Here is a 20,621-nt window from a genome sequence, read left to right as displayed (position 1 = left end):
TGTGGCAAGGGGACGTAACGTCTCCGCTCCCTCCTTCAGGGAACGAGGGTCATACGTAACCAAGACGTTCCCTTTCAGTCGGTCACGTTCGATGTTACAAATGGGGTCCCTTACAAAACGCCACATGGCTGTCTTCCAGCGACCCGTGTGAGTGATAGCACACTGTCGTGAGGCCAGCATGAGTGAGGGCCTAAGCTCACACAGAACACACTGTGTAGCATATTCCAGCTGGACGTATGCTAGCAGGCTGCCTGCCCATGGGAGGACTTAAAGAAGGCAGGTATCTACCAAGGTGGTGATACATAAGAACTTGAGGTACCCAGCCCGCAGAGTGGAAGTTTTAACGACAGAGCTGGCAAGGGGCTTGCCAAGGAAAAGCACATGCTGCGGAGAGACTTACTGTGGACATACACACGTGGGATTACCCAGAAAAGGGGAATCACAACACATGGAGGCACCTAGTCCCACACAGGGCTGACCAAGGGGCATGTACGCAAGTGTTGGACATCAACAGTACTGGAGGAACCCAGGGTTCTGACTGAGGAACTCACCTGAGGGGAATAGTGCACGCATCCAGTCCACGGAGTGGAATGGTGCAGCAAGCGGATTGACACCGAGCAGGTCCTTACTGGCCCGAAGAGGCAAGTACCCGGGAGGACACAGGCTCTACACAGAGATTATAAAATCTCGCGAATGTGTTAGGTGTCGCCCAGCCCGCAGCTCTACAGATGTCTGCTAGCGAGGTGCAATACGCCAGCGCCCAGGAGGAAGCTACGCTCCTAGTTGAGTGAGCTCTCACCCCTAGGGGGCATGGCAGGTCTTGAGCCTGATAAGCCAGGACAATAGCATCCACTATCCAGTGGGATAACCTCTGCTTGGAGACAGCCTTTCCCTTCTGCTGGCCCCAGTAACAGACAAAGAGCTGGTCTGAGGTCCTAAGGCACCCAGTTCTGTCCATGTAGGTGCGGAGCGCACGTCCTTGACAGAGCAGCACCAGGGCTGGGTCTGCCTCCTCCAGGGGCAGCGCTTGCAAGTTCACCACCTGATCCCTAAAAGGAGTTGTGGGAACTTTGGGCACGTACCCAGGCTGGGGTCTCAAGATAACGTGAGAGTTAGCCGGTCCGAATTTCAGGCACGCTTCGTCAACTGAAAATGCCTGCAGGTCCCCGACCCTCTTCACCGAGGCCAAAGCCGTCAGAAGCGCAGTTTTGAAAGATAAAAACTTTAGCTCTACTGAGAGCAAGGGTTCGAAGGAAACTCTGCGAGGTCCCAAGAAGGGACTTGTTGAGGGGGAGGCAGATTGAGCCTCCTTGCTCCTCTCAGGAACCTGATGATCAGATCGTGCATCCCCAGAGACTTACCGTTAACAGAGTCATGGTGAGCCGAAATGGTGGCCACATAGACCTTGAGGGTGGAAGGAGACAGCCTTCATTCCAACCCCTCCTGAAGAAAGGAAAGCACTGACCCAATCGGACATTTCCAGGGGTCACACCCAGTGACGAAGAGGTTCCACTTCAAAGCCTAGGCATGTCTGGTGGACATGGCTCTAGCTGAAGTGATGGTAGCTAACACCTGTGGTGGCAAGGTTCCTAAACCTTTCATGACCCGTCCAGAACCCACACATGTATGTTCAACAGATCGGGATGGGGGTGCCAGAGGGTGCCCTGTCTCTGAGAAAGAAGGTCCTTCCTCAGAGGAATTGGCCAGGGAGGGACCAGATCCCTGTGCTCGCACAACCGCTCTCGAGAGTGAGCTAGGATCAGCCAGTCATCGAGGTAGTTGAGGATACGGACACCTTGTTCCCTGAGAGGAGCCAGGGCTCCATCCACGACCTTCGTAAAGACGCCGGGAGACAGGGCTAACCCGAATGGGAGAACCTTGTACTGATATGCCTGCCCCTCGAAAGCAAACCGAAGAAACGGTCTGTGTCGAGGAAGAATGGAGACATGAAAGTACGCGTCCTTCGGGTCGATCGCTGCAAACCAATCCATCGGACGAATGCATTCGAAAATGCGCTTGGGCTTTAGCATCTTGAACGGGAGTATGTGCAGAGCTCTGTTCAAGGCACGCAAGTCCAGAATTGGCCGTAACCCACCTGTCTTCTTGGGTACTATGAAGTAAGGGCTGTAAAAGCCGGACTTCATGTCGGCTGGAGGGACCGGCTCTATCGCGAGTAGGGTCGCGACTTCCGCACGCATGACAGGGGCATCTTTGCCCACCATCGTCGCGTGGACCCCCCGAAACCTGGGGGGACGCCTGGCGAACTTAATCGCGTAGCCGAGCCTGAGCATCCGGATGAGCCAGCGGGAAGGCCTGGGGAGCTCTAGCCAGGCTCCCGGAAACCGAACCAGCGGGGTCAAGGGGACTACAGGCGTACCCATGGTGGGGCAGCGTGTTGGAGCAGACAGCCCTGGCATGGGAGGCATAGCCTCCCTTAGCACGAGCAGAGTGCGTGCACTCGTCTGACTCCAAGTAGCAAAGACGCCGAGACGCCGAGACGCCGAAACGCCGAGATGGTCATGTCCCCGTAATGAGAACATGAGCCATCCATGAATGCAGTCTCAGCGTGCTGGAAGCCCAGACACGTGACACAGCGATCGTCACTGTTACGAGGAGCGATGTATCGACCGCACCCAGAAACACACGGGCGAAATGACATCTTTTAAAAGACGCAAATCGGCCCATATCTCTTTTGTGAAAGGAATTTGCTCTTTCAGAGGTGTTGAAGCACTCAAGGGAATGCGAGTTTTGTACCACTCAAAGTTGACTGGGCTCTCGGGCGAGATCCCATTCGTAACGTCGAACATGACCGACTGAAAGGGAACACAAAGGGAGATTTTTTGTAGAATACCAAAGCTGCTCACTCAGGACATGCTTTTCAAAAAGCTAATATATATACAGTGTGTATATATATATATACACTTTATATTTTACTTTAAGTCAGACATGCTTATCATTGTTCTTTAAATACAAAAGTCAAGGTGTGAGCGGTGCGATCAGTAGATCTAGAACAGAGAAAATTGAGAAATAATTTTTCAGTGATTACATACAAGTCTTTCAAAACAATTTTCAATAATTCGTTTTCAATCAATTTTAAAAGGTGAGATAACTTTGTGGCCCCTTTAAGGAAATGCAACTGCTTGCAAATTTACAAGACACAAATGTGTATGTCAGGCCATAAAATCACAAGAACTGTGCGTGGATGCCTGCTTTGGTGTTCTCTCTGTCTTTCTCTCTCACTCAGATAACATTCTACATACATGCTAATATGATGAATAGCATACGTTTTTTTCATCTCATACATCTATTTTGCAACCATCTCAAATGTAACCATCAGTAATTACTGTTATTTAACATTTTCAGTAAAAGTGGGAGATAATAGGCAAGAAATGTACAGTTTGCACCATCATACTGACAATGTTCCTTTAGTCATTCAGCAATCCTGCAACTTAAACCACCCATCAGAGTCCTCATAAATAACTTTGTGTGTGTTAAGCTAAGTGTGTTAAACTTATAAATAATTTGCCACATATAACACAGAAAAGATATTACTACTTCATTGCTTCATTAATTGTTTTATTGTATGAAATTATATTTGATACAAAGTCATTGTGTATGTAATAAACTTGTGGGCTCCAGTGCTTGATTAAGTGTGGCCTTTTATGCTTAATAGACTAAACAGGGCAGTTTGGACCTGGATTGGCCCTTTTGAATCCTCTCATATAGGAGTGATTTTGTTTTGGTTCACCAAGGAATTGTTTTTCCAGTGTAGTCCATGAATCCACCGTGCTGCTGCTCAGTAAGGCTGCCAATAACACGCAGCATCCCTTCCACACTTTCTTTAGGTTCAAGTGGTGCCTAGTGGAAATAAAAACACCCATCTAGTTCATACTCATAACATGCAAAATAAAAACAATATAGCAGAAGCATTTTGAAAAATTATAAAATGGTGTAAATCAAAAGTACGGTGCATAAAAATTGACCACATCTGCGGTTCTTTTGACATCAGTCCATATATGTCTAGGAATGAGGAGACCAGCTGCTGGAATTTTGGGAGATGTTCATGTATGACAATTCTAGCTGCTTAACACTCATTCTTTTTTATCATATTTTTTTTTTTTTATTTCATAATGTGCCGAATGTTTTCAACTGGTGGTAGATCTGGACCGCAGGCAGGACTCTTGTACTATAAAGCCATGCTGTTGTAACAGAGGCAGCATGTGTTTTAGCATTATTTTACAAGGCATTCCCTCATAAAGACTTTATCTGGATGGAAGCATATGTTGCTCTAAAACCTGTATATGTACTTTTCATCATTGATGTTGACTTTTCTAATGTGGAAGCTGTCCATCCCATAGGAACTAATGCACCCCATACCATCGGAGATTAATGGTTTTGAAGTGTGCGGATAGCAAGCTCTCCTGCAGGATGCGGCATCCATGGTTTCTTAAAAAAAAAAAAATCAAATTTCGATTCATCTGACCTGAGAACAGTTTTCCACTTTGCCTCAGTCCTTTTTAAATGAGCTTTGGCCCAGAGAAGATTGTGGAATTTTGAATCATGCTCAGATATGGCTTCTTCTATTATAGATTAATGCTTATTGTAGAAGCGAACCGTTTAAAACGATTCAGTTCGATTTGGTGAAGTGGTTCAAAAAGATACGGTTACATTGAGTGATTCGTTCGTGAACTGGTTATCACTACACTGCAGTGTTTTGAACTCTCTCACAACAGACACGGAAGAGAAGACAATGCTGAATAAATTCATAGTTTTTGCTATTTTTGGACCAAAATGTAATGTAAGGGACCCCATTCATCAGTCCCTTTCTGAAGTAATGTCTCCGTACCTCTAACCAGTAAACAAGGGTTAGATACCTAACCTAGATGTTCTGCAGTACAAGACATTATAAGGTGTTTTATATTACTACATATAACTGCTGTTAGCGCTCAGTTAATGTGCATTCACACAATTCTTCAGCCAAGTTTAAAGTTATAGAGGCTTGCCTCCATTTTAATTCATGCCAAGTTTTTAATAAATATCCAGGCATTCAAAAGGGATATAGCATATATTGTTGAATACTGCATGTTCGTGTATCTTCTACAAAATAGTTAAAATTGTTAACAATCCATTTCAAATCTTATTTTGATTGTCTTGTGCTTGACAATTTAATGCATTGTTACCAATACTTTGGTGAACAATCAAACAAACAAACAAAAACATTGGAGAATTGAAATCTTTTTTTTTTTTTTTTTTAGTTTATTTGAAACCGAATGTTTAATAGATCTAAAAATCTGTCTAAATATATTGACATTACATAAATATACCATTTATAATTATTGAAAACATGTTATTTGCTTATATATATATATATATATATATATATATATATATATATATATATATATATAGATAGATAGATAGATAGATAGATAGATAGATAGATAGATAGATAGATAGATAGATAGATAGATAGATAGAGAGATAGATAGAGAGATAGATAGATAGATAGATAAAGCTAATTTGGGTTATGCAATTATAATCTACTGCAGTCTTTCTAAAATAACAAATTAAAGTAACACCCCAGTAGTGGATAAATTAGGTGAAATTAAACAAGATATAGTGTATAAATCCAACTAACAAACATGAGTATAGGAAACAGGGTTAAAGGTACAGGAAATAACAGACTACAATAGCCTTTGTTTTGATTGGAACACAAAAATTTCTTCAGACATGCAAACAATTATCAAACCATATCAAATCAACAATTTAAAATTATAACTCATTAGGCAAATCATAGACCCTAAACAGAAAATGTCTAAGACTATATATGACCACTTTGATATTTTCCACTGCCCCTCTACCACCTTGTAAAATGAACTTTGTTCAATATATGGTTGACAAAGAAAGAAGAACAACAAAAAAGAATCTAAGATAAATTAAACATTTGTTAATATCAATATGCTCATGTCTCAGAGGTGAATTATCCAGTGTTGTCAGTGAGTTGCGCTGAAAGCTTCTCCAGTTCTTCAATCTCTTTAGAAACATCTAAAAAACACATTATAAATTGCATATATTTCAGCTATACTTGATTATTTAGAATGGCCCCAAAAAGTATTTGTACATACATACATATCTCAGACTAAGTGGCATTTGCAAATGATTCTAGACTTTTTCTCTGAACTAACTTCATTTGTCTGAGCCATTTTGCAATGAATTTCAACTAAATGCCACGTGATGTGAAATGTTTTCATCTGCCACAATATGTATTGATTTTTATGTAAATCTTAATTTTTTAAAATATTTTAATTGGACAGGTTTAGATTATCTCTTACCACACATGGTGTTTTGGATTGCTTTTGCAAATGAGTACTGGATTAATTTCTTCAGCACAAATTCCATACTTTTCTTTATATACTCCTTTACAGGAAAAAAAGAACATGAAACATTGGTGAGATTTTCATCATGCTTTGTTGCTTTGGAAAGACTATCAATTATCAGTTAAATACCATCAATTCATTTGTCTTTATAAGCACTCCTTTCTTTGCATTCCTGAAGATGTCAGGTTTTAATGACTCAATTCGCGTCTTCAGAATTCTCTGCTTCTCCTTTGTGGATCCCTCTCCAGTTTTCTCTGCAGCTTCTAAAATGAGTAATGTCATTTATTTATTTATTTTATTTTGTGTGGATAGACATCAGTATTGTTCAAATCCAAATTCAAATATAAAGATTACATTTATGGGATTAGGCCATTTATAAATGGTGTTTGGACTTAAACGATTATTATACAAATATGTTCATTATACAAAATAATGTTAACTTTTTTAATGGTTTTACTTTTAAGATTTAATTTGAATTTGACCAGGATTAAATGAAAGTAGCAGTCTTAAAAGTAGTAGATTAGTGGATTTTCATTCAAATGTTTCAACTGTTTCCACATGAAAAGGCTGACTTTCACATGGTTTGTGAATATGTGCTTTGAACACCTCACCTTCATAGCAAGAAGCCATTGCATTCTGAATTGTTGCTTCAACTGAGGTGTAGATTTCCTTCTTTTTATTAACAACTTCATGTTTGAGTAATTCCTTCAGTTTGTCTTCCTATACAGTGGTAGAAAAAAAGTGTACAAGCAATAGGGATAACCGCACCCTGGAGAGGACTGTGAAACAAAACCCATTCAAAAATATGGGGGAGATTCACAAAGATTGGACTGCAGCTGGAGTCAGTGCTTCAAGAACCACTACACAAAGATGTATGCAAGACATGGGTTTCAGCTGTTCATCTTCAGAACACTGTTTAAGATATTTTAGATGTAGTCTGAGAACTTTCTGTCCCTCCATTGAAAGTGTATGTACGGTATATTGTCCATCTCCAGAAAGGTAATAAAAACATCTTCATAGCAGTCCATGTGACATCAGAGGGTCAGCTAGAATTTTTTGAAGCATCAAAATTAATTAATTAATTTTGCTCTCATGTAAATCTACATTTGTTCTATATCTAGCTGGATAAAGTAGCTTCAAATGCAGTTCACTATCTTGTTCGATATCATAGTATAAACGTAATTATAATTATTAACGAAAGGCGACCGTGTTTCTTTAACATATATTACTACTAGCTAGATGGTAAACCGCAGTTTAAAAAAACCAAACAGCATGTGCCAATATAATAATACCCTACTAAAGCATGTTAGCAATATCAGCTTATATAACTAGTAGTTAATGTTAGCACCTTGCCTGCTGTACTGTCTGCTGCTTTCTCTTCATCAGACCGATAACACTCCTTTCAATGGTGACTTTGTGTTTGAGGCCACAAATGTTACAAAGCTGTCATTAAGTTGAAGTTATCACACAGTCCTCACTCAAGCCACTCACTCGCTCCATTTGGTTTCATTACAGTGTGCTCCTTAACACTGGGAGCTCCTTCTGTTGTTCATAATGTGCCTCTGCCCACCAGCAATTTCAAACCCAGCCTCCAGTATTTGGGCCACGCATCCTAATTTGCATACACTCCTCAATCCTCAATCCTCAAATGCCCAATCCTCAATCTTCAAATGCCCAATCCTAAATCCCCAAATCCCCAATCATCAATCCTAAATGGCTAAATGATTAAATGCCCATTCCTAAATAACAAATTCCCAATCCTAAATCACCAAATGCCCAATCCTAAATCCTAAATGGCTAAATGACCAAATGCCCAACCCTAAATAGAAAATGCCCAATCCTAAATACCAAATTAATTATCGACTTGGACTTTAAGTTTCAAATTTAGATTTTTAGTTTTGGTTTAAGACTTTTAGTTTTAGACTTTTAGTTTATAATCTGACCCAATAAACCCTCCATATAATTCATATATCTCTCCGTTCGAAAATACATTATTATTGTCAAAATACTAAGTTAGAATGAGTGAGGAATGTGGGGAGCGACAGAGCACGTGTTCCAATGAACAACAACTCCCATGAGCCTCTTTCCCTACCGTCATCAAAGTACGTCTTATGTTATTATTTTGATTGAGTGACCCCTGGTGGCCAAAAATCCCATACAGTACGTTTAAAAAACAGCTGACCTGTGTTTTATAGGATATTTATTTACACAAATCTGTTTTTAACAGTAAAATATTATGTAAGCCTAATATATTTATTATTTATTTATGAATTATACTGAATGAATGATGCATCTATATGTCGCTTTGTGCATTGCTGTACACCCAAAGTGCTTTACAATCATGTGGGTGGGTCTCTCCTCAACCACCAACAGTGTGCAGTATCCACTTGGATGATGCAACGGCAGCCACAATACAACGGCATCAGTGCGCTCACCACACACCTGGACACCGGGGTTACACCCTACTCTTTACGAGAAGTGCCATGGGATTTTTAGTGACCACAGAGAGTCAGGATCTCTGTTTTACGTCTCATCCGAAGGACTGGAATATTGTGTCATGTTTATCAAAATAAAGTGGAAATGTATACATTAGACCCCATTTTATTGAAATTGAAATAGTACAAGCTTGTTTTGTTTAACTTTATTCTTTTACATACAGGCGCTGTCTTGAACAGTACATAAATTATTGAATTTTTATTGAGTCTTTCTGTTACCACATGTTAATATCGAAAAACCTTGTTTATTTGACAAATATATGTAATAAACTTCATCTGCATTAAAGACAGCAAATACAGTTTGTGATTTGCGGGAATCAGAAAGTATAACTGCTCAGTTTTAAACTCCTCCCTCGACTTTAAGCAGACGCCTCGTATTGAATGAGGACCAGAGTAGACAGCTACAGTTATCCTCTAATCGTATTTGTAGCAGATGTTTAAGTGTCTGGGTGAACTCCATGCTGGTAGCGAGTACTAGTAGTAGTTTACTATGCGGCGGAAGTAAGAATACCCAGCTTCGAGTCAGAATGGAAGTTGCGTGACGTCATGTGAAAAGTTTTATTAATCCATCCATAATAGAAAAAGGACTGGCAACCTGAACTCACCTGTGATTTGATGAACTTGTTAATGTACTGTAAGATGAGAGATGGGGGGTTAGCAGTGTCCGGCTGAATGATACTGAATTTATCAATCAGTTCTTGCACTGATATGCCTGTTTTGGTATTGACACTAGAGCCAAGAGAAAACAGGATTAATAAATTGAGAGAAAAAGAGAAAATGCTACAAAATGCTAAAAATGTCACACCAAATTCAGTTTGTTCAATACAATGGCAGGGCCTTAAATTCATGTTTTAAGACGTATTTTAAACTCTTTTTTTTATTACAATTATCTAAATGTTTGCACATTCCATGTATTTGTATTTTACATAACATATCTAAGTAGACAAACAAACAACTATGATGTTTTGTTAATATGGGGTCATTTTCATTGAACATAAATCTACCCTGCAATGGGGCAAAGCAGTTTGATTTCAAACTTTGAATTGATTAAATAAAAATTAAAGTTAAAAAATACAGTGCAATCAGGTAAAATTTTGTGTTGTTCACCAAACCTCAACCAACACGCCAAACAGATTTTAACTCCTTTTATGGAGTTAATTCTGATAATGTTCTTGACTTTGTGGCTAGATTCATACATCTTGACTTTCTGGTTTACTGTTACTGTTTGGTATATTGGTTTAATATTTTATACACTTAGGATGTATGTGTGTAGCTGAGTGATTACCTGTCAAACTAAAGTTATTGTCTTCTGTCAACGTGCATTTATGCTGTGTAATTTTAATGCATCAGTAAATAACTTGGTTTTTATCTCTTATAGGTGACTTTACATTTTTGAAGAGTATTTACATTTGCACATTGAGAGAGAGGACCCGGAAGGTCTGATTCACTTGTGCAGTTTTTTTAAATTACAGGCTAACAGAATTTTTTTAATTTATTAATTTGATTTCTTCCTCATTGTGGATACATTTACCCATTCAACACTCATTGAATTAATTAATTAATGAACATTTGAAGTGTTCTTTCTGTTCTCATGATGTTCTCCCTCCAATTTAAACAAATTTTTGACTCAGTTGGACCTAGTTTGGTGTGCTTTCTGAACAAATGTTTAGTTTCAGGCACTATACCTAATAGCCTCAAAGAAGCTACTGTGACACCTCTTCTTAAGAAACCTTCTTTTGATGCTAGTAATTTTTATAATTTTCGACCTCTCTCAAATCTTCTGTTTTCCAGTCTGGTTTTAAGCCTCTGTATAGCACAGAGGGCCCTATTTTAACGATCTGAAACGCAAGTGTCAAAGCGCGAAGCGCAAGTAAGTTTGTGGGCGGGTCTCGGCGCTGTTGCTATTTTCCCGGCGGGATAAATGGCTCTTGCGCCCGGCGCAAATCTAAAATGGGTTGGTCTGAAGTAGCTTCATTATTCATAGGTGTGGTTTGGGCGTAACGTGAAATAAACCAATCGGAGCGTCATCCAACATTCCCTTTAAAAGCAGGTGCGCAAGTTCCATTATGGATTGCTATTATTATGGCGTATTTACCAGGCGCACGCCAGGAGCGGTTCACAGCCGAGGAGACTGATGTTCTTGTAAGAGCAGTGAAAGACAGAGAAGTTGTGTTTTATGGGGATGGGAGAAACCCACCCAAAATAGCGTCGGTTAAACAGGCGTGGGAGGAAATAGCCACAATTGTTTCATCGATTTTTTTTCCTGGTTCCTGACGGACAAACCAATTTGTCAGATGTCCTTATATACATAGCCTATATGACCTCAAACATGTCTGATCCTTAATTACTACAATTAGCCTGAATAATTTGTAAGCTAGATTTATGCCTATTTTTTCACATCTTCGTGGCACACCACAATGATTTCCGTCATCTCAAGTGTTAATATTTGTTTAGTGTAACAATTTATGATTTGCAAAAATAACTGTTGCATCTGTGTAGATTACATGGGCAAAGTGTATGCGCGTTGTGCACGCTATACACTATGGTCAAGCATGCGCCCTTAAAATAGCATAATGAACAACGCGCAACGCGCCACTGACTTTAGACTAGGTTTTTTCTGGTCAGTGGCGCAATTGTTTAATGGAACAGCAAAATAGCACCAGGGATTGTTTGCGCCGGAACACGCCTCCTTTTTTGCGCTGAACCGCCCAGGGAGCGCAAGTTCATTCACTAGTTTAGCGACGTGCTTCTGTGGAGGGAAAAGCGCGCTTTGCGCAGGTGCAAAATAGGAATGACACATGCGTCGGTGTACAAAGTCAATTGCGCTGGGTGCAAGATAGGGCCCAGAGTCTGCTTTATTGCGAGTCCTTAATGATACTTTGTTGGCGACTGACACTGGTGACAGTGGATCATAAAACTCTTTTTTATCTTGACTAGAATATTTTGTGGGCATCCTGGAAACTGTTCTTAGCTGGTTCAAATCATATTTAACAAATATTCGTTTTTCTTTCAGATTAGGTAATTTTCTTAGTTGCCAGCTAAACTTTCCCGTGGAGTGCCACAGAGTTATATTCTCGCAACCATTTTTTTTTTCTTTTCTTTGGATTTACTTCATTTGGGCTCTATTTTCAGAAAACATGGTGTATAATTTCACTGCTACAGTATGCATGTGTACATGAATTATGCCCAATCCTGTACCAAAGTTCAGGCCATTTAGTAATGTGTATTTCTTGAAATAAATCAATTTAATCAGTTACTGAAACTAAACTAATAAAATCACAATAAAATATAATTTGTGGCAATCAGTAATGTGTTTCCTATATTTGGAAATAAGATCGGTCACCCCAAAAATAAAAATTAAGAGGGTAAGTAAATAATGACATTTAAATAAAACCGTTCCTTATAAAGAAATCAAAACCATTCCTGTAACAGTCAATTTCAATGAACATGGATACTGAATGACAGTGCAGAACTTACGGAAAAATTAAGTTGAATCTCGGATTCATGTTTTCATACATGTGTTTGGCCAAGCACTTATTTAAATCTATATTTCTTTTCCATGCTTTTGATTCGTGGGATCCTCCATTTCTGCACAAATCTTGAAGGATTTTACGAAATCCCCCTTGACCTTGAGGCAAATCCTTAATATATGAAAGATGACTGCCATTAGACCAGAAAATGGTGAATAAAATCAGCTACATTTTTAGAACAACCGATACACACTTACAGGTGAAATTATCTCTTTTGCATCATCAAGACATGATTTCTCAGATTTGTCCACTCCATCTGAGAGACCTTTGTCCAGGAAACAACGAAGCATGTCAAACTGATATTCCAGCTTCTCCAGGGCCTTCTCTAAGTTCAGCAGCAACCCCTTCTTCATATCTGCTTCAGCCTAAAACACATGAACACAAAAGTTTAATTTCTGCCAGTAATTATCACTGATTGATGACTATTGAGATCTTTATGACAGCTCCATGTAGAATGTCAATAACCCTGACTCATACCATTCTTTTTCTTCTATCCAACTGGAAACTTTGAATCAAAGACAGAACTCCGCTTGCTTCTTTGATATAATTTCTGCTCAATTCTTGGTTGATGCTCTTGTTTATCTTCTTCAGAACATCCTGGAGTTTTGGGATTTCTGTAGACCATTTCCAGAATTTTAAACAAGGATGTTAATTTGAATGTAACTTGTATTTTATGTAGTTGAAAATACAAGCAAAACACTTTTTTTGAGTTGATACTTTACCAGTGTCATCACGTCTCACGCCTAAATTATGGTTGAAAAATGCCTTTGAGCTTACAGTAAAAACTTGTAGATGTATGTTTTCATTCTACAATAAATAATAAAAATAATAGCATTAGTGAGTGTGTGTGTATATATGTAAATATATATATATATATATATATATATATATATATATATTTAAAGAGAAATGAAAACATAATGGTCATGGAAAAATGGAATACCTTGAATTCAGAATTTTCAAAGCTTTTTTCCAATGTTTCCTTAGCATGTTTGTTTCTGTGAAGTATGCAGTTTGTCATCTGGTTCTGAAGAAGAATCAATAACTGACTGAATACAAGAGCATGCTGGAAATGAGTAGAGCATTATAGTGCAATGATATAAAAGGTCCTGGTAAGTTGTAGATCAGGGGTGGGGAATGTTGATCCTGAGGGCCTGTGTCCCTGCAGAGTTTAGCTCCAACCCTGATCAAACACACCTGAACAAGCTAATCAAGGTCTTCAGGATACAGGTAGGTTTTTTTTGTTGGAGCTAAACTCTGCAGGGACACAGGCTCTCCAAGATCAACGTTCCCCACCCCTGTTGTAGATGATCATGTGAACCATATTTATTCAAGTTTTGTAAACTGGAGGTGGTAAATTTCAATTATACTTGCTTACTTTGTTATAATGTTAAGCATTTTTCAAAAGCCTATATCTATACCAGCAAAGAAAAATATTTAAGAATCATTGTAATATAATGTTTAATAATATAATAATTTAAATAGCTGGGTCATGATCAAAGAAGAGATGTCTTATCCCATAAACATTACCATAGCAGCGTAGGGCAAGATGACAGAATGTGCATACAGACAGAACAGTAACTCAGTTAAGTAACTAATAGCAGTCTGTGAACAAACTAGTTAAAATCCGCCATGGGGACAAACTTAGATCTTAGTGGACACTTAACTGAACTATGTAATAATCAACCTAATAAACTACATATACAAATAAATAAATTCAGAGATTATTTCAGCTTTGTTTGTTCTCATAGAAATATTTAATATAGTAGAATTGTTTTTTCAAACCTTGTCTTCTGGTATTTGTTTCTCCAAAGTACTGAAAATACATAAATGTTAAAATGAGAACAGTGTTTCATAAAAAAAAAATATATATATTAAACTAATTATACTAATTTAATAAAATGTTTATGTTGCAAAAGGAGGAGCCAAATCATTTAAAATCCAACCTATTATATTCTCCTGGATCCATCTCATCGCTCTTGGTGCAGATGAAGTTAAAATCTCTACATTCCCCTGCTTGCACCATGTCTTGATAACAGTGATTTAACATCTCCCAGGCATCTTTGTTGTTAATAGCACGATTGATATTGCTTAAAATCCACACTGAGCAGCAGTCTCTAAGTTTCTGTAGAATTTAATTGGTAATAAATCTAAGTAAATAACAGACTATATGTATATATATATATATATATATATATATAGTGGAATATTTTGTGTGATTAATTCCTTTATACACATTGTATTGTCAGTTATATATTTATTTGTATATATACAAAAATAAATATATAACTGACAATACAATGTTGTGTAAAGGATTTAGTCACACAAATATTCCACTTTCAATAATGTAGATTATTTTTAAGTATTTGTTGTATTTACAGATTTCCACATGGCGGCTCTAGTCTTGTTGCAGTCTCCACTCCCTGGAAGATCAACAAGCACAATGTGTTCCAGAAGTTCACGACAGTCTGGAATCTTGATTTTCACACTCTTCACCAGCGGCCAGTACCAGTGACCAGTACTTGATGTATTGTGTTGTACGTAACGCTTTAATTCACTGGCAAATTCAGAGACCTGTCAAATAAGTTTGTAGTTTGTATAAGTTTGTATAACTGATTTAGTGATGTCTTCACCAAATCAGTGCTTGAAGTGGGCCAGTACGCACCGGTAGGCAGTTCAACATTTTTGTCTTTAGTGTACTGGAATTTCTGACAAGTTGCCATTACTGAGTCAAAGTGTAAGTGTCTGGGTGTTTTATAGTGAATGCCGGCTGAAGATGTTTTAGATTATGTGCTGGTCAGTGTTTTAGTTAATCAGAATAGATTTGTATAGTAGCATGTACAGTCAGGGGGGAGTACCGGTACTGCTTTTGTTTCCACTTCAAGCACTGCACCAAATAAAACAAATTCAGAGCATGCCATGGTTACTGATCATGTTTTAATCTTGTTTTAAGCTTACATTACCTCAATGCAGGACACATCTTTTTTATTATTAGCAAATACAGGTATGTCAATTTTCTTTAGCTCCTCAAATGTTTTATCTTTTGCATCCGTTCCATACAGGGCAGTGATCTTTTCTATAGCATCATCAGTCAGATCTTTATTCTTGTCTTTACTTTGAGATTTTTTAATACTGAGAAGATCTTTGAGCTGAGTTTCCCACTCCTGTTGAAGTTAACAGGAAAAAAAAAAATTCTAATTGGTCAATAGTATTATTTAAGCTTCATTAGGAGAGAGAGAAAGAAAGAAAGAAAGAAAGAAAGAAAGAAAGAAAGAAAGAAAGAAAGAAAGAAAGAAAGAAAGAAAGAATCTGAATACTGATGGGGAACCTCTTTAGAGATGACTTCAATCTCCGCCGTGTAGTTGTGGTCGGTCAGATTAGCTTCCACCTGAGTAACAACAGCTGTACAGACACCAATACAGCCAGATGGCAGTAGATATCTTTTTCCCAGGAGTGCATTTAAAAGTGTGGTTTTTCCTTCTCCTGTGTATCCCAAAATTCCAATGGTTTTCTTCTTTTCCTTGCTTTTATCCATGTTTGAAATAATATTTCTGCACATAATACATTGGATATAATTAAATACTGGATATAATTTCTCTAGTGTGAAAAAAAATCCTTATTATTTTAGCACTTACTCAATGTAATGATAGAATTCTGTAGTTTCACTTGTTGTTTTCAAGGGTTGAATTTTTTTAACAACTTCAGACATGATGTTCTTCGTCTTCTCCATACTTTCTGTGTTGAATGCCAATAGAAAAGAATTCTATGCCATCATCAAAATTTCATTTCTTACAAGAAACATGCTTTCATTCAAAACATGATTTATTATAGTAGATGATCCATTGGTGATTTTGTAATTTTTTTAAAGGGCTCAGTATATTGAAAGAAAGCCTGTGTGACGAGAGGGGCGGGATCAAGAGCCATAAGAACGGAGCGAGGCTGGTGGAGTGAATGATAATGAGCGACATCTGCACAACTCAACGGTCTCGAGTCACGGAGGAGCTCCAGAAGGATAAAAGGAGGAATGACTACAGCGTCAGGATGAGAGAGGACCAGGCCTGGACTATTTATGTTGTTGTTTTTTCAAACTTAATTTTGTGTTTGTTTATTTGATTATTAAAGTTTTGTTTAAATATTCCCTTACTCCTTTTTCCCATAGCTATGAACTTTGTTACATCCTAATTTTCTGAAATTAAATAATTTTTTTTTTTACACAATTTAATGGAACAGTTAGAAATGGACAAATTCATGAATTACTTGCCTGCTGTCAGTTGTAGCTGTGAACTGTGAAACCTGTTACTTGAATCTGATTGATCCTCATCACGTTTTCTCTTCATACCTATTAAAGAATCAAAGAAGAGGAGTCTTTTTTTCTGAATCAACCACAACAGTTTTTGATGGAAGAGAGATTTTATACCATGGCTAGCCATTGCGGGATGGAGGAATTTAATACGGCCTAAAGATAGAGCGAGAGAGAAAGAAAGAAAGAAAGAAAGAAAGAGAAAACATGCATTTTAGATACAGTACAGTACAACTGTTGGTTCCACTCCTCAAATTTGATTGGTTAAGCAGCCTTTGAGGAGTGTCATTACAGTCCAAAATAACTTTTTATGTTTTTTAATGAATTTTTTATGTTTAGGATCATTCTGTCTGTATTTGTTCTACTCAGACTGTCAATGTGATATTGTATAATCATATGGCCAAAATACATGACAAAAATAATGACATGGTTTGAACAACATAACAAAGTTAGTCTACAACAACAACAGACACAAGTAAACAGAATAATTACATATTAATAGACACTCAGGTGCCACATAGCATCCAGTGCATTCATATGCATTGCACTGAACAAGCTTAAAGACACTTGGACTAGCCTACCTATTAACATTGTTTCAGTGACCCATTCACAAAATTCAAAGTACTGGCCAGTGGCCATGAGTGCTAGCTGACGAATTGTGCATTATGCTTGTTCAAAAACAAATTGACAGAATATTGACAGAAAAACATCAGCCTAAGTATGCAATTGTATTCTATGGAAGCCGCAAGTTGAAAAAGCAGCAAAACATTAACTAACATTAGCATGCAGTACCAACCTCAGCCAACAGGTGCCACAGTAAGCATGAAATCTAATTCTTACACTGCTTTCTCCGTTGATTTATACTTGAATAATGCATTTACAGTTAGCTTTTGTAGACACACAAAAATATAATAAATAAATACTAAAAAAAATAAAGTTTAAAGTTGTCCAAATGAAATTCTTAGCAATGCATATTACTAATCAAAAATTAAGTTTTGATATATTTACAGTAGGAAATTTACTAATTATGTTAATGGAACATTATATTTTCTTAATATCGTAATGATTTTTGGCATAAAATAAAAAATCTATACTTTTGACCCATATGTATTTTTGGCTATAGCTGCAAATATACCCAAGCGAATTAAGACTGGTTTTGTGCTCCAGGGTCACATATGAGATATGTTTCTGCATGGATAGGTATACATAAATCAGATCTAGAAGTGGAACTGGGGAGGTGGATGGTTTCAGGGTAGTGTTAATGTTTTTATAATATTTACAGTTTTTATGTTTAGTCAAGTTTTAGATGACTAAAAGTCTAGGAATTATAGTCTAGTTTTAGTCATGCTGCATATACAGTATAGGTAAACTGATAATCACAATTATTTTATTTTATTTATCGCAAGATTTTATATTTTGCCTTCAAAAAGGCCTAGGCTATGCCTGATGCTGTTGTATGTGTTTGTTGTTAACTAAAATGAACTAAAGAACAGTCAAGAAATATTGGGTATTGGGTGTGATTTAATGTTTTGGCTACACACTGCAATATTTCACAAAATCTGAAATGCAAAAAATGTCCCACTTTAGGGCATTTAATCCTAAAAGCAGCAGAGCTGAAATTATGTCATGTTTCTCAGCAACACAGCGCTTGAGTGTGAATAACATGATATCTGCCTTTTGTTCTCATACTGTAGGTATCTGTTCCACTTCAAGAGCTCAGATCTGTCCGTATTATTTCACTCCTCCCCTCACTCTCGTCTAAATTTCAGGTGGGGCGAGACTCATTTCAAACAGCGCACATCAGCTCTTTGCATCAACACATTTTTATTATCAAACATAACTTTTTAGCTGTATTTTATTACAGACATACCATAGTTAACACAACCCTAAATTTCACCCTAAAAAATTACATTAACCAACAGTTATGTTTTCAAAAAAAAAAAAAAAAGAAAGAAAAATGAAAAGAGAAAAGATGAAGAACAATAATATTTGAGGGAAGTGCTACCTTGTATCTCTCAGTATGTCCGTGTGACAGGAAACTACCGTTGATTCTGTAAAGTTGAACTGACAAAAGATTTGATGCTAGATCTGCTTACACAGATTCAACTTTTGGGTGTGGACCTCTTGGTGAAAGTCCAATATCATACGAAACACACTCTGTGCCAAGCAAAGGGAAAACAAATAATTAATGAGATTTATTTAACTCATAGTGCACTAAATTATCGATATCTCTTTAATAACCCTAAATTTTAGACCACTACAGTTACAGATTTCAGAAAAAAAAGAAAGACAAAAGAACATGAAATGAAACAAAGGCACACTGTGTTCTTTGTCTTATTGCCCTGTAGGCAAAATTTGCCCTTCAAAGCCGAAGGTAAAGAATTCAGGCCTGTTAGCTAAATGAGAATATACTGAGACAGAAAATGACAATTTTTTTTTCTATGTGTGTCTCCAAGTTTTCATTTATTTCTGTGTAGAAATAATACATTTAAAGGAATAGTCCTCCAAAAAATTGTAAAAAAAGTACTTACCCTCAGACTATCTGAGTTTGTTTAATCGTCAGAAATGAAAGCATCAGTGAAGGTTTTACCAGGAAGACTCTAAAGCCATGTCATTCATGCATGACTATTAGCTCTGGCCAATCACAGCTTGACACTTGGCAGTAAATAAGTACTGACGATTTCAGCCCTCCTCTTTCTGATTTGTATGGCACGTTGACATGTAAATTATGCAAATTATTTTGTATAACAAAATGGTTGTTTTCAGCCCTAGTGGGACATAAGGCACTGTGATGTTTCCATAACAATACAGATTTTATACAGTAGGATGGGGTTGTTAGCCCCATTCCCAACCCCCAGCCTGGAGGACCAGGTGCTACCTTTGGCCTGGCCTTTTCCCTGGGAACTGGCCAGCTTGGTTGAACATACCACGGGCTTGGCCCCCACCAGCAGAGCTCCAGAGAGCCACCGAGACGAACAAGCAACTTTACCATGAGAAGGTAGCAGCACAGAGAGAGGATAGTCTCTATAAAAGAGGTCAACTTCATTAATCCATACTACTACAAACTTTTGACCCAGTGGCATAATAGCAAAGGATCCAGCCTAGATGTATAGCCAGACGGCAACTGTACTAAAATAATTGTATAATTTCATGACTTTCAAATGAAAAATATTTTGTTTAAAGTCCTTAATGATGCTTTCTACATTACCCTAATGATTGATAAGGGTCCTATCACATTGGTGTTGAAGTTGTTTTTCATGTCCTCAAAGTGGCTTGTATGAATTGTTTCTCTTGCCAAGAATGCAACATTATTCAAAAACCAGGTTCAAACCCAGTTTCCCAGGAGAGATCCCTCTTTATTGGCAGATTCTTTGAGACTTGCATGGATCATCAACATCCAATAATAACAGAACACATATTAGTGCAGAAGTATTAAATAAGCAATTAAATTGTATTTAAAAAACACTGAAAAAAAATAAATGAATCTTAAATCTAAAAAAGGACACATGCACATTTACCAAGACTTATGATGGTGATCACACTTGGATGCTTTTTCACCAGTTCTCTCAGTGCCTTAAGAACGATAATATACATAATTAAACAAAGCACATTTGGATTTACCTGATGCTTTCTATTTGTATTAGCTATATATAATTCACCTCAGACTTTGATCCTTCTGGATCATGACAGGTAGCAAAAATATGCCATTTTGCACAATAATCCTCTGAGAGTCCAAGCTCTAGTTGGCTCCGGTGATCAAGATATTGCACGCTCTCACCGTTGCCATCATCTAAGATCATCAGTTTGGCTTATCAAACCTGCTCTCAGAAGTGCTTTTTATATGAATCCAAGTGAACACCACACTTATTTTGAACTCATGCATTATTCTGTGTGTATTGTGCTGTTTCATACTATATGT

At 37.6% G+C, this 20,621-nt stretch overlaps 1 protein-coding gene and 2 long non-coding RNA genes across 3 annotated transcripts; all 3 read right to left on the bottom strand.

Moving 5' to 3' along the window:
• Window positions 1-3,559: 3,559 nt before the first annotated feature.
• On the bottom strand, window positions 3,560-4,449 carry LOC113049224 (uncharacterized). Its single transcript, XR_003276589.1, has 2 exons — window positions 4,308-4,449; window positions 3,560-3,858 (listed from the first exon to the last, which is right to left on the bottom strand). It is a non-coding gene; the product is annotated as an uncharacterized LOC113049224 (long non-coding RNA).
• A 1,159-nt stretch (window positions 4,450-5,608) lies between these two features.
• LOC113054330 (nuclear GTPase SLIP-GC-like) lies at window positions 5,609-16,135 on the bottom strand. The gene is made up of 16 exons (XM_026219808.1): window positions 16,038-16,135; window positions 15,731-15,953; window positions 15,366-15,566; window positions 14,782-14,976; window positions 14,349-14,527; window positions 14,188-14,218; window positions 13,346-13,429; window positions 13,125-13,209; window positions 12,880-13,016; window positions 12,600-12,767; window positions 12,350-12,513; window positions 9,478-9,601; window positions 6,989-7,097; window positions 6,507-6,640; window positions 6,333-6,417; window positions 5,609-6,045 (listed from the first exon to the last, which is right to left on the bottom strand). The coding sequence occupies exons 1-16, from the start codon at window positions 16,130-16,132 to the stop codon at window positions 5,981-5,983; spliced, it is 2,079 nt and encodes a 692-aa protein (XP_026075593.1). The 5' UTR covers window positions 16,133-16,135; the 3' UTR covers window positions 5,609-5,980.
• Window positions 16,136-16,519: 384 nt separating this feature from the next.
• LOC113049229 (uncharacterized) lies at window positions 16,520-19,312 on the bottom strand. The gene is made up of 4 exons (XR_003276590.1): window positions 19,234-19,312; window positions 18,708-18,859; window positions 16,820-16,858; window positions 16,520-16,741 (listed from the first exon to the last, which is right to left on the bottom strand). It is a non-coding gene; the product is annotated as an uncharacterized LOC113049229 (long non-coding RNA).
• Between the last annotated feature and the right edge of the window lie 1,309 nt (window positions 19,313-20,621).

Source organism: Carassius auratus, chromosome 3 (genome assembly GCF_003368295.1).
Source record: "Carassius auratus strain Wakin chromosome 3, ASM336829v1, whole genome shotgun sequence".
Classification (NCBI taxonomy): domain Eukaryota; kingdom Metazoa; phylum Chordata; class Actinopteri; order Cypriniformes; family Cyprinidae; genus Carassius; species Carassius auratus.
This window is presented reverse-complemented; position numbering and strand designations above follow the sequence as displayed.

Coding starts and splice junctions, on each gene's coding strand:
- LOC113054330 (XM_026219808.1), bottom strand. CDS start 16,132: ATGGAGAAGACGAAGAACATCATGTCTGAAGTTGTTAAAAAAATTCAA. Junction 14,219..14,348: donor GATCCAGGAGAATATAATAG/GTTGGATTTTAA, acceptor ATGTATTTTCAG/TACTTTGGAGAAACAAATAC. Junction 12,514..12,599: donor CAAAAGAGATAATTTCACCT/GTAAGTGTGTAT, acceptor TCATATATTAAG/GATTTGCCTCAAGGTCAAGG.